The 13,897-nt window shown below is 36.0% G+C and overlaps 2 protein-coding genes across 3 annotated transcripts; both read right to left on the bottom strand.

Annotated features, from left to right (window-relative positions):
• Positions 1 to 66: 66 nt before the first annotated feature.
• Positions 67 to 5,360, bottom strand: LOC128230134 (uncharacterized). 2 transcript variants are annotated; one of them, XM_052942169.1, is made up of 7 exons: positions 5,168 to 5,360; positions 3,835 to 4,061; positions 2,403 to 2,895; positions 2,018 to 2,204; positions 1,780 to 1,860; positions 1,610 to 1,696; positions 67 to 1,347 (listed from the first exon to the last, which is right to left on the bottom strand). In XM_052942169.1, the coding sequence occupies exons 3-7, from the start codon at positions 2,840 to 2,842 to the stop codon at positions 916 to 918; spliced, it is 1,227 nt and encodes a 408-aa protein (XP_052798129.1). In that variant the 5' UTR covers positions 2,843 to 2,895; positions 3,835 to 4,061; positions 5,168 to 5,360; the 3' UTR covers positions 67 to 915. The 2 variants fall into 2 exon arrangements, with proteins under 2 accessions (XP_052798129.1, XP_052798130.1); XM_052942170.1 differs by lacking the exon at positions 5,168 to 5,360 and having other exon boundaries at positions 2,403 to 3,501; positions 3,835 to 4,882.
• Positions 5,361 to 10,101: 4,741 nt separating this feature from the next.
• LOC128230391 (uncharacterized) lies at positions 10,102 to 13,897 on the bottom strand. The gene is made up of 7 exons (XM_052942611.1): positions 13,803 to 13,897; positions 13,160 to 13,455; positions 12,356 to 12,915; positions 11,911 to 12,109; positions 11,666 to 11,746; positions 11,475 to 11,561; positions 10,102 to 11,299 (listed from the first exon to the last, which is right to left on the bottom strand). Exons 2-7 carry the CDS (start codon positions 13,433 to 13,435, stop codon positions 10,538 to 10,540), a joined length of 1,965 nt encoding a protein of 654 aa, XP_052798571.1. The 5' UTR covers positions 13,436 to 13,455; positions 13,803 to 13,897; the 3' UTR covers positions 10,102 to 10,537.

Here is a 13,897-nt window from a genome sequence, read left to right as displayed (position 1 = left end):
GAGTGGTCTTTATTAACAATTGCATCTCTGTATGTATGAATCAGTTTTATGCTAGTAAGTGCTAAAATTTGGTACGATCGATGATTCAATAAAACGAAATATGTCATGAATTTCAATTATTTAAAAAAAATGGGTTCATCCACATTGAAACTTCACGAAAAGTACAGGTTGGTTGTATTTTCACCCGAGCCTGAGCTACGCCTTTGCACAGCACAGGGCCACCTTTATGAAGGAACATGGCGGGCCACACAAGAAAGTCGTTTGTGGGACCACTCTTTGTGTAGGCCTTGTATATTTCTGAATCAAACCTGCCAAACAAATACAAATACAATGCATAATTAAATATTAATTAATACAATAAAACATCAAACGCAAATACTATTGAACCAAGAACAAAAGGTCCAGTACCAAAACTGACAAGTTACATTAAAAGCTACTCTCTAAAAGATAATTGTACTTAGTTTTGAAAAGGGGTACAGTTAGAACAGTCTTGGTACGATTAATAGTGAAATCCCAGAACACTTGAGCAGTTTCTGATATCTTAGCACAGACATACATCAACATTAACAAAATATATTAAAGTACTACTTAAACACAGGTGAATTATACAATTGTCATTCATTCCGGACCCAGAATGTTCACGTTAGCCATACGTTTTTTTAATATACTCTAGACATTTTTTGAACTTGTCTTTACCCATGATTTTTTCAACTATGTAGTAACTATTGTTATTTTTGGCCAAAAGTGTAAGCAATCTGTTAACATCTTCTGCTGTTGTTATTTTATCTTGTGGTATGTCCATATAATGCTGATGTTCATCGCGATCAAATGTTTGCGCAACTGGTAGCTTTCTGGATGATGAATGTTGCACTGTCGGTTTCGTATTCATACCGGAGTCATTTTCCGATCCATTCCTCACTCTAGATTGCCAGAATAAGGACGCTTCAATGACGACCTGGCAGAGCTTGGACGCGCCGTCGCTGGGGTTGGAAGGTGGTGGGAAGATGGCTTCTTAGTCTTGCTCCGTGATAATTCAGGTTTAGGGTCATGAATTGGTTGTATTTTCCCCCGAGCCTGAGCGACGCCTTTACACAGCACAGGGCCACCTTTATGAAGGAACATGGCGGGCCACACAAGAAAGTCGTTTGTGGGACCACTCTTTGTGTAGGCCTTGTATATTTCTGAATCAAACCTGCCTCCAGACTGAAAATCCTCATCGAGGACTACTGGTGGATCGTGTATGCTCATCAACCAGCAAATGTTGAAACATTCTTCTACAAAATCTTTAACACATACGGCATCTTTTGCAGTTCTGGATGTTGACTGACGTAATTGACATATGTATTCCTGCAACAAATACGGTGCACTATCTTAATAATTGCATTTTATATTTCATAAATTACTAAGTCCATATAATTTTACTGTCTGCTTTTTATCTTTTTAACAGTGTGAATTGTATAAAACAGGTTTGTTCAATGCCGAAAACGATGTAACAAAAGTAAGTATTTGAGCAAACTATTTTTTAAGAGTCACAAACAAAACCATTCTTATTTATGTAACCATTTCAAATGGCAATCAAAGTTGAAGATCCAAATATTGTGTTATCTACCTGTATCATGTTTTTGCCAGAAGTCTCAGCGACGGCTTTACGGCAATCTCCGAGTTGTTTGCTGACGAGGACAGGAAGTGACGAATCCTGAAAAAGAAGACCGTTTCAAAAGAGAAGTATATTATGATAATTATATTTCTATTACTTAAAACGTTTGTTAGATGCTTTACCTTATCATCAGATGCAATAACAGCCGACTTGATCCTTGCTAGCTGTCTCTGAGATTGCTTCATACAGAATGCGCTCGTTTCCTGAATTGGAAAAACATAACACAGTAATCATGATCTCGTTTCTAAAGGTGTCCATGCCTCGATTTTTTAAATGCAATTTAGATATGTATAGATAATAACATTATTGAAGGATTAATGCACCAAACCAAATTGTGAACATAAAATGTATTTTATTTACCAAGAGGATACTGATCAGTCTGCAAATAGATTCCTTCTCGTCTGCATATACTTTATCGAGCGTCTCAAAGGCGTCCGTCCATTGGTTGTCGTACAGCTCCGAGTAGCGCTCCGACAGCTTTGTGGGTCTGTTCCGGTCGCTCAATTCCGGAATGTCATGTTTACTGTCCGTATGTAACTGCTGATGGCTGTTGTGATAAGTGAAATGTTCCTGGGTTTATGAAACGCATAATGTGCGTGCATAACAAGCCGGAAGTATTTTGCAAATGTAAAATCACTTTTCGAACAATAGTTAGAATTTCGGTAATAAGTGTACATCGTTCAAAGGTATTCTAAAAACATAGATAAACACAGACATAAAATGTCAAATACATACTATCACAAACCTTTGTTTTGTATCATTTAATTCTTCTTGGACATTTTTCAAACGTGCTTGGACACATTCAAGTTGTTTTTGAAGATGATTTACTTCTTCTGGTGATCCTCCACTTCCATTAAGCGTTTCCCTCGATGAGCACAATGCCTTCTGCAGAATTTCTTTGTCTTGCAGTGCTTTTTCAAATGCTGATTTTGTTTCTTTTAATTTTGAATTCAGATTCTTTGACAACGATTCGGCCTGCTCTAGCTCCTTTCGTACAACGCAAATCTCATTTTCCTTGTCAGAAATTATGTCCTGAGACACCTTAGCATCATTCTTGTATTTCAAATTGGCTTGTTCAAGTTTATAGAACTCAGATTTAGCTTTTTTAACCAGCTCTCTATATTTGGCCTCAAATTCTTGCGCCCTTCTTTTCTCATGTTGGACATCACCTTGGGATGCATTCATTAATGATTTGCCTTCTTCGTGAAGATTTACATTTCCACTTTTGTCTGGACGTTCTTGTTTTGAATGAAAGGAAATGCTTAAACATCTTACTGTTAAATTACTAAATATTACTAAATATTACTTGGGCGTCAGATATGCAAGTTGGTAAAGAAATTTTGACCAAATGCAGTCCAGCTTTTTTTTATATATTTATAAAAAAACATCATTACTGATAAAAAAAAATGATCGTGTATTTAATAGCAGAAAACGCACAAATATTAAGTGACTAGTGAGTCCTAAAAGGTTTACACTGATGAACTGTCTCATAAGGCAGAAATACCGTGCGTTCTGCACCTTTCTTTCGATTTAAACACGTTGTCCGTCATAAAAACATATATTTATATATCCTTTTTTCGTAAATTAAAACAATTGCTTTAATTGTGATACTGCTCATTGGGGAGTAGGAGTGCATCTTGGCTTTTAAATTAAAAAAAAACTTATAAAAGTTCGGAATCGGTACAGTATAATACTGTAAATCGTAAATAATGTCTTAGACTATGCCATTTGTTTGTTAAAGAGGGTTACGGCTACTTGCCATGAAAACACATACATTAAGAACAATATATATTGGCATATGTTTTCCTTCACTGCCTGTAGCTAAGATATGAATCTCCCAAATACTGAAATGTATAGAAGAAGCCCTGAAGGGGCTTTTACTTTGGCCTTATCGCGAAGCATATGCTCAAAATCGCTTGTTGTTTTTTCCGCATGATTTGAGTAGAAAATTTTGATTGTGAAAGAAAGATGAAAACATGCTCAAAATAAGCAAAACGAGTTTACAAATTATCAACAAAGTGCATGTAATGCATTTTGTTTTAATCAGCATCTGTATGTGAACTTAAAGAGGAATTGCAAAAAAGGCTGAATCATTATCACATACGCATGTTTTACACATGAACAAAATTATGCAATTATGTATAGTTATACTTCAATCCAGCCATATTGATACTCACTGTTTTGCCCTCAGTTCTAAGAGTAAGCCCTAGCTTCTGTATTGCGTCCACATGTTGCATCGACTCTTCAATTGCATCACTTTGCTTTTCAGGAACGACGCGCCTCCTAGTTGATTCATATGTACATGGGGCGTGGGAAGAAATGTTCCTAGCAGTCTTCGGACGCAAGCTTTCAAATTCTTCAGATTCCATCATAAATGAGTGTCAAAAGTTTACAGTGTCCCATGCTAAAGTGTGCAATGGTGGAAAATATTACATGGTCTTATTATGCATCCGGTATCTATGTTTTATCCGGAACAGTAAAATCTTAAATTGCCTGCTTGATCAACGACAAACCTCCTCTTGGAGAACAAAGTTAGAAATATCGTACACTGCAATATAACCATCACTATTTTTTATCATTTCAATTTCACAAATTTCTATCGATATAAAAGTATTACTGTAGCCATAAAGATTTTTTCGTCTATTTTAAATATCAAATTCCTGTTTCAAGAAGCCTTATTTTTGAAAGATATCAAATAAACTGGCCAAATAGCGATACTAAGTAATAGCCGGGACCAAGAAATACTCCCAGGTTATAGTTATCATTAGTTAATAAATGTAGCCCTTCGAACTTGAACATATCCGGTCATACTATTTTTATTAACATGACAACATAATACATAATTAGAATGCCGTATCAAACGTTGCAATATTTAATATGTTTTTGGTTTAAAGTATGAATACTCTACTACTGAGGTAAATAGAAAAAAAGTTTTTTTTTTTTTTTGTCATCCTCACTTCTTCTTCGTCGTCGTAGTAATACTAATAGCAGACTGTCAGTATTAAAAGTTGTAGTAGTAGTACTAGTACAAAGTCATACTAAAGTGTCAAAGCTGTTTAACACATGTCCTCAAATACTGCTGGTATAATTCAATGTGTAGGTAGGGCCGACGATGGGGCCTCTGGATTGACAAAATAATGTATTTCCGCAAGACCACTAGACTACAGCTCTAACACATTAATAATACTTTACACTACCACTACCTTTACTACTTACTGCCACCACTTCCGCCGCCGCCACCACCACCACCGCCACCACCACCACACCACCACACCACCACCACTACTATTACTACTACTACTTCTAATAATAATAATAATACTAATAATACTAATAATAATAATTATTATTATTATTATTATTATTATTATTATTATTATTATACATCATAGTACATGTTTGAAGACATACAATATAGACATTTACACGCCATAAGTTTTATAAGATCGCCATACATTTTTAAACGTTTGCTAGTACTGAAAACGAAAACGAAAGTCATTAAACAATTACCTGGAAATCCCAATCCGGAAGTAAAACCAAAATTTGATTTTACCAAATAGTTTATTGATAGAAAGAATGTATTTTAAATCTAGAACATGTCAATACATAGTGTAAACCCATAAACAAAAATAATATTATGGTTTTACACCTACGAGTGAATAATCCAATTGCGTTCCAATTCCGTGTTTCTCTATGTAGCAGACTGTCAGTAGGTCACGGAATTTATCAAAGCACTGATAGTGCTGAACGGCTTGAGCGATGATTCCTTCTATGTGATATTCAGAAAAGATCATATGAACGATATCATGGCACTCGCTACCTCGCTCTCACGCCTGCCCGTCCATATACCCAACCTGCCGAAATACTCGCCCGTCGTTTCACTCACTCACCACTCAAGACCCTTTCACGACCGAACCCACCCACCATATTGATTCGGTGTATTCCATGAGCATCCGACTTAAACCTTTATCATAACAAAAGGTGCTATTCAGATTCAACTAAACTTGTATACTACTATGTAATTCTATTATAACTTCAATTTTAAGAGAATGTGTTACAATTGTTATTTATTTTACGATATTTCGTAAAAACACTTTTTGGCATTAATAAATGCCCTATTTTCATTCAAAGCTTGTGTTACGTTTTCCCTTCATCCATACGAGTTCGACACGACCTGTCACTTAGTACCTTGACGTTGAATAATTCATAAAATACGCCCTCAATTCCCATCGTAGCTTAAACAAAGATAGTATAACAAACTATTTACAAATGTACATATTTAGACCAACTATCCGTAACAGTACTTCATCGAGAGTTGGACCGATCCTGAGATCCAGGCATTGCTTGAATACATTTGGTGGAGGAATTCTACTATTGTCGCTCACAAAACATTTAACGCCTTTGCAATTAATATTTTTTGAAATGCATACATGCCTCTGTATTTTTAATAATGAGCGCTAAGGTGGGGCTAACACTAACCTTATAACTAAGGTTATTCATGGGACAAAACGGAATGCTGTATAAAATATACTAACGTTACTATTTTCTTGGCTAGCCCATGCTTACTTCTAAACCACCCAAATATAAATATTGACAAGTGTTAAGATAACGAGAGATATACTAGTCACACACAAAAAACGACCAACCAATCTATGTAGACTCATACGGGAGGTTATAAAACGCTATGTGAACTTGCAAGTACATGTGTGATCCACGTCTGAGTGCTACGTCATTCAGGTACGTGTACACGTGGGACTACTCCACAGTGTATGACCCGATCTACGCCATACAGATACTCGTAGGATCGTGCAAGGTGAACAACAATGATATATACAGAATCACGACTTAAGTGTTTTGTGATGGTAGGTTAGCTTACTAGGTTCAGTGTAAAGATCACCTGCAACTTCCTTTTCGGATAGATACACTTACAAGTAGACTCGCAACCGCTCTTTACATATTGTTATTTTGTTCCTCAACAAAGGTATAAACGAGAGCGGTCGTAATCCGATTAAAGCGTCATGTAATTGTCATTATCGGTAGACGATCTCTTTTTGGCCTTTCGTGACTGGCAAAGAGCTACACTTTCTGGTTTCATAAGATTTTTTTCCATTGCGTGACCAACCCTGACCACAGATTATTATAAGAACATATTTGGCGAATTATATTTCCTACAAATACATGCATTCCGAAAGAGGTGCCCCTCTGATGCACACATCGGCAAAGTATGACAAAAATAGCCTCAGTTTCATTGGAAACTCGTGCATTGATACGGCCATGGTAATTGCATAGCCGGGTTACGTACATGTCGTGCGTTGTATAAGTCATACTGATTACTGTTCAATGTAATGAATTGTCATAGAAATCTCAATTTTACCCATTTATCAAACATCAGATTATTTTCAATTAGCAAAACATCCTCCAAAACGTTTTTCTCTGAGCTTTGATGAATCGAGTCCTATGGTTCATAAGAAAAACCCACAGCGTGTCACACGAGTTTAGGGACAAGTTATTTTATACCCATTATATGTGGCCAGCGGTTTGTTATCACGGTATAAGGCATACGTTTTTTTATATACAGATGTTTCTTTTTACTTTAAACAGTTTATAAAATTGTTTTTCATAAAGGCGGTATTGTTTTCATTTCAAACATGTTCTTTAGTTTTATTTTACAATAGTAATGGTCTCACGTTTTTACACTACAAAACATAACAAGATTTTAATTATATTTTAAGCACAACTTAAATGATTTAATGTTTTACATTAAATATGAAAGCCATGCGTTTCATAGTATATAGTATATACTGTATTTGCTACGAATACATGCATTTGGGAAGAGTTGTTTTACTGATTCACACATCGCCAAAGTGTGGCAAGAATAGCCTCACTGTCATTGGTAGCTAGTGCAATACCGCCAAAACGCGTATATTAAATAAAAAATAAGCCACAAGCTAAAGTAGGGATAACCCTGACCTAAATCATGATTTGAACAAACTTAGTGTTTTAAGAGCTGGAGTTTTGGTGTTAAGTTCATTTGCTTTCTAAATCTTGAACGATCTGTGGAAATAAATGAGCGGTCACATAGCTCTGTACTCCACTCATCTTAATACAACGCAAAATCATCCCATACAACATTTCTAATTATCAACAGCTTTATACGATTGATTTTTGTTGCGTGCAGACAATATGCATATGAAAAACTCAAAGTCTTGTATCTTTATAATTAATCATAACCCAAAAGTATCGAGCCGTTCAAGCTAGATTAAGGTATCCTGCAGAATGTACAAATAAACGTGTAATTATGGCTTTGTGGCATCAACACACATTTTGCTGTTTGTATCATTTTTAGGCGACCTTTAGGCGACCTTTTTGATTTCTAAACAAAAACGTTAGTTGTTACGGGAATACCACAGTGCTACTGCTGATTGCAACAAAGATAAAACTATATTACGACTATCCCTTGCATATGAAACATACAAAAGCAATTGTCACATGATAAAAATTATGTTCATTAAAATTATTGCTAGGATCAAAATTGTACCGTTTGCCTTTTCGGACAGACCGTCAACTCATACATATGTTGCAAATTAGCCGACAAATATCGAGGCCCCAGAGGCGACCAACAAACACCGTTGCCATTCAGGAATCTCTGGCTTCTTCAACAAATTTCGAGTGCATATTAACAAACGGCAATTCATAATATCTTTCATAAACTTTAAGGCATCACTTTATCACTTAAAGAGACTTAAATCAAATGTGCAATGCTTCCTTTTTATGTCAATTTGTTGAGTACACAAACCTTCACATATCCTCATACATGAGTCACAGTGTTCATATAAAGTCAGAATTTTGATAAAAAGTGCATAGTGTTGTATGAATAAATGTTACACGCAACAAAAAGCCTGTTAACAAGAAAAGAAATGTCGAACTCATTTTGTCCATTCTAATGAAATACATTGTATGTTTTCTAAAAGTTGTTGGTATATGTAAGGGTTCATATTGGCATTCTTCTGAAAATGGAGCAGACGCAACGATTCCAGGCCAGGAAAGCTCGAACCTTTTTTCGAACACCAAAATGAATTTATATTTGATATTCGCACTTATTTGACTCAAAAGCTCTGTCCTCTATGTAGTCAAGTGGCATTTTGGCGCGAAATTAAATTGCTTAGGCGTTATTGCTTAAACAAATTAGTCAATGATTGTCGTGCAGTGGTTAATTATAGCGGCTTTGTGAATATTAATAGTAAATCAAACCAATTGTTGGTTGTAAATAAAGGAAAAAGCACTGATGTTTGAATTTCAGGGTTTTGTTTTGTTAAAAATCAGTAAATTGTTTATAGCTGGATTACTCAGTTATATCAGTATCTTACAAAGTACAACCAGCGGGATGACGTAGTTTAATTTTGCCATTCATAATGGTGTTATGTAAATCCTCTTTCCAATCACGCTATTCTCATCTATTTTCGCGTGATGTAAAGGAATCAACAAATAACATTCATGTTGATACTGAAGTGTGCTTGCTTGTTCGTATATTAGAATGAAAATAATAAAATAAGTAGATAATCTAACGTTAATGCTTAATCTGTATTTCAAAATTGTAACATATACGGTACCCTTAGCTGTAAATCATAGTTATTTTTCGTAAGTGCAGTTGGAACAGCGACTTAGGGAAAACGGACAACTCCACCAGATCATGTATACAGACCGACAAAATACTCCTCGCAAATAAATGGTTTTTTACTGCTAAACACTGCTGTACATATTATGGAGCTAAGAAAATGGGATTAATTCTCGATTGTCATTGGCCCACTAATATTTGCGATACATACAAGCATACAAGCATACATATATATAAACCTTTAATGACACCTGGATCATTTAAACTATCCGTTATCCTAAAATATTAAGAAGCTAATACTTTTTATTGCAGACATCAGCATTCATTTTTAAGTGTCTGATATGCTTAGACAGCGTAAGAAGGGCGCAAAAACGAGATGACTGCATGCATCAACAATAAAACACACACACACATGAAATAACGGAAACAACGCCTAATACGGTAGCCATCAACTAATGATACAATAATAAACTCAATTGATTAACACTTACATCACTGATTGTATGAACCAGATTTATGCTAGTTATTGTTCATATTTGGTATTAGCTTTCAGTTGAACCAAATATATCATGAATTTAAAAAAAAAATGGGTTTCTTCGCATTGCAACTTCAATAAAAAAACACAGGGACAAGGTTAGTCAAACATTTAACAAACCCATATATAAAGGCACGAACTGTAGCATTATCATTTAATCATATCAGTAATCACATGGACACGTTACTCATCATGTGAACATAAATATCCACGAACGTAGGCAAACATGCCACGGCTCTGGATATTCATGCTCTCTCGTTTCAACAATAACATTAAACAAACAAAAACATACTCTAAATATTAACCTTTATTTATATATTCTGGTTATAAAGTCGTATAATGCACAAGTGTTAGTAAAATAATTCTAGTTTATTAAAAAGAAAAAGACAAATACAAATAGAATGTACAATAACACAGTAATAAGTAAATTAAACACAAATACTAATAAAGCAAGAACGAACAAGATGCCCAGCCCAGTAACACTACTGGCAAGTTACATAAATGCTCCTCTCTATAAACTAATTGTACGTTCCTTAATTTTGGAAACGGGTACGGTGGCTACAGCCTTGGTACGATCAGCAATGAACTGCCCGAATGTTTACGTAACGTTTCTGATCTGAACACAGACATACATCAACATTTACAAAATATAATCAAGTACTACTTAAACACTGGTAAGACATAATGAGCAATCTATAAATGCCATTCATCCGCACCCCGCATGTACATGTTAGCCATACTTATTTCTTATATATTCGTGACATCTTATGAACTTTTCTTTACCCATGATTTTCTCAACTGTTTTGTAACTATTATTATGTAGGGCCAAAAGTGAACAGTATTGGTCAACGTCAACCGTTGTTATCTCACCTTCTTGGCTGTTTAAATAATGCTGATGTCCATTGCGATCAAGTCTCTGCGCAACTTGTATTTTTCTGGCTGATGAATGTCGCACTGTCAGTTTCGTATTTATACCGGAATCATCTTCCGAATGTATATCATTCGGTCCATTCCTCACTATCGGGTTATACACCGACGCATTTTCCGATTTAGGAAGGAATCGCTTCAACTTGTCAGACTCAGGACGCTTCAATGAAGATCTGACAGAGCTTGGACGCACCGCCGCTGAAGGTGGAAGATGGTGAGAGGATGGCTTCTCTGTCTTTCTTCGCGATAATTCAAGTTTATGTTCACGAGATGGTTGTATTTTTTCCTGAGCCTGAGCAACGCCTTTGCACAGCACAGGGCCACCTTTATGAAGGAACATAGCGGGCCACACAAGAAAGTCGTTTGTGGGACCACTCTTTGTGTAGGCCTTGTATACCTCTGAATCAAACCTGCCTCCAGACTGAAAATCCTCATCAAGAACCACCGGTGGGTCTTGTATGCTCATCAACCAGCAAACGTAAAAACATTCTTCAAGAAATTCTTTTACACGGACAGCATCTCTTGCTGTTTTGGATGTTGACTGACGTAATTGACGATTGTATTTCTGCCAAACAAACCGTATTTTATTAATTCATAAAAAAACAAGGTGCATATGAGTTTACAGTATGAAGTTAATCATGAATGCTAATTGTTGAAAAAGCTCGACGTTTTCTATGATACAGAGAATGTTATTATTTGGAATGAAAATGAAATAAATTGTTCTATATAGACTCTCAGACCTGTATCATGTTCTGGGCAGAAGTTTCAGCGGCAGCTTTACGGCAATCTTTGAGTTGTTTGCTTACAGGGATTGGTAATGCTAAATCCTAAAAAAGTAAACAGTTAATAAAGAAAAGATAAAGACATATTGCGAAACACAAATAAGGACCATTATATTTCTACTGCTTGAAACAATTACTAGATTCTTTACTTTGTCGTCAGATGCAATGACAGCCGACTTGATCCTTGCCATCTGTCTCTGCGATTGTTTCATACAGAATGCCGACGTTTCCTGAAATCGATAGAAAGACATCAGCATAATTCATTTGTAAAGGTGTTCAATGCTTTGAATATTTAAATATATAAAGTTTTTATATAAACTACATGCATTTAAAGCATGAAGAGTGATTCAACTGAATCCGACACTAAGTTATGAACACTTAATAATTGATTTACCAAGAGGATACTGATCAGTCTGCCAATAGTTTCCTTCTCGTCTGCATATACTTTATCGAGCGTTTCGAAGGCGTCCGTCCATTGGTTGTCGTACAGCTCCGAGTAGCGCTCCGACAGCTTGGTGGGCCTGTTTCTGTCGCTCAGGTCCGCGATGTTCGGGTTGGCGTCCGTCAACTTCTGACCCATTAACTTGCTTAGTCTAGAAAAATAGTTCACGGTTGCAGTCGTATTTAAATGCAAATAATGTATTAAGTAGCTCTCAACTATTAGAACACAGGTGCCTTTTAAATGAAAAGATTTGCACCATTTTATTTGCACAGTAAATATGGTGTTTACCTTATGAATATTTCGATTTCAAGTATTGTTGTTGTTTTTTTGTTGTTGTTTTTTTTTTTTTGGGGGGGGGGGGGGTACAACTTCCAATTAGTAACCATCATTTACTCACCTAGTTTTCGTATCATCCAACTCATGTTTAACGTCTCTCAATTCGGTTCTTACGCGTTCAAGTTGTTTTATGCATTCTCTTTCTCTTTCATTTGCTTTTGAAACTTCCCTCTGAAGACGATCTACTTCTCTAGGTGATCCTCCACTTCCATTTAGCGTTACCCTCGATGAGCGCAAAGCCTTCTGTAGGATTTCTTTGTCCTGAAGTGCACTTTCAAGTGCTGATTCTGTTTCTTTTAATTTTAAATTCAAATGTTTTGTCAACGATTCGGCATGCTCCAGCTCCTTTCGTACAACGCAAATCTCATTTTCCCTATCAGAAATTATGTCCTGAGACATCTTAACATCATTCTCGTATTTCAATTTTACTTGTTCAAGTTTATATATCTCAGATTTAGCCCTTTTAGCCAGCTCTCTATATTTGGCCTCAAATGCTTGCGCTCTTCCTTTCTCATGGTCGACATCACTTGGCGATCCATTCACTTTTAATGCTTCGACTTCTTTGTGAAGATTTAAATTTCCACTTTTTAGAGTTTTAATAAGACTTCTGTATGCACGTTCCTGTTTTAAAATTAAAGAGTAAATTACCACACATTGTTATGGCAACAGCAATGCATGTTGATGAAGAAATTTTGACCAAATGCGATTCCATTTAAATTTTGTTAATATTAATGCATGTTAAATTTTGTACTGAATAAAAGCTTATTATTTCTTGTTTGTAATTATGATAATCTTATCGTCCTTTGAAATGTTCTGGACTCGTTAGACTGATGAGAAATGGCAAAATGAATATCAGTGTATATACCGTTTCCTTCACCGCTTGAAGCTCGTCTCTGGGGGCATCTCCAAGCCTCTGTATCGCGGCCACGTGGTGCATCAGCTCATCCGTGGCCGATAACGTTAGCCGGGCAAAGGAGCGACCTGCTGACCCACCTTTAACGTTGCCAGGGCTACCGGAAGAGGAGTTTGACCTTTCACCAGCACCCAGAGCTTCGCAACTCCCTTCCCCATCGTCTGTGCCCCATGCTGTCTTTGGGCATCTGCCGTTCGAAACACATGGGACTTTCTCTGGCGTCGGCATGTTTTACACTTGAATATTTTCTTTAATAATAGAAAGGTAGCCAGTTGTTTATTTTATAAAACATACACACATAATTAACAGAACCACTATTGCTTATTTAGCTGACAAACTGTTACTGGCAATACATGTTTAAGCCATAAGATAAGTAAATCAGGTCGAAATATCGTTATTTTACTTATTACTATCACATTTAGTGCTCTTATTTCGTTACTGATATGAACAAAGACGGCCATGTGAAACTATAATACATGTTCATAATATGATTTTATAAATCAGTACAAAGTGACAACGACAATACTGAATATCTTTAAATGTATCCATGATCATCTTTAATAATCAATTTCACAGTATCAATAAATGCACTTACTTGAAGACCGTTACAGCGTTAATTTACTTCCGTGATTTGAAATCTATGGGAGACAACTAAACATAACAAACATTTCTTTCTCGATAGCGTCTCGC

The sequence above is a fragment of the Mya arenaria genome, chromosome 4 (assembly GCF_026914265.1).
Source record: "Mya arenaria isolate MELC-2E11 chromosome 4, ASM2691426v1".
NCBI classification, from domain to species: Eukaryota; Metazoa; Mollusca; class Bivalvia; order Myida; family Myidae; genus Mya; species Mya arenaria.
The sequence above is the reverse complement of the archived record's forward strand: the minus strand, read 5'-3'. Positions and strand labels throughout refer to the sequence as shown.

Bases quoted from the DNA above. Each gene is read 5' to 3' on its own strand.
- LOC128230134 (XM_052942169.1), bottom strand. From the start codon at position 2,842: ATGAATGCATCCCAAGGTGATGTCCAACATGAGAAAAGAAGGGCGCAA. The intron at 2,205-2,402 runs GTTTGTGATAGT...TTATCACAACAG, and splicing joins TTAAATGATACAAAACAAAG to CCATCAGCAGTTACATACGG. The intron at 1,861-2,017 runs GTAAATAAAATA...TTTCCAATTCAG, and splicing joins GACTGATCAGTATCCTCTTG to GAAACGAGCGCATTCTGTAT.
- LOC128230391 (XM_052942611.1), bottom strand. From the start codon at position 13,435: ATGCCGACGCCAGAGAAAGTCCCATGTGTTTCGAACGGCAGATGCCCA. The intron at 12,916-13,159 runs GTATATACACTG...ATTTTAAAACAG, and splicing joins TTCAAGCGGTGAAGGAAACG to GAACGTGCATACAGAAGTCT. The intron at 11,300-11,474 runs GTCTGAGAGTCT...TTTGTTTGGCAG, and splicing joins CTGCCCAGAACATGATACAG to AAATACAATCGTCAATTACG.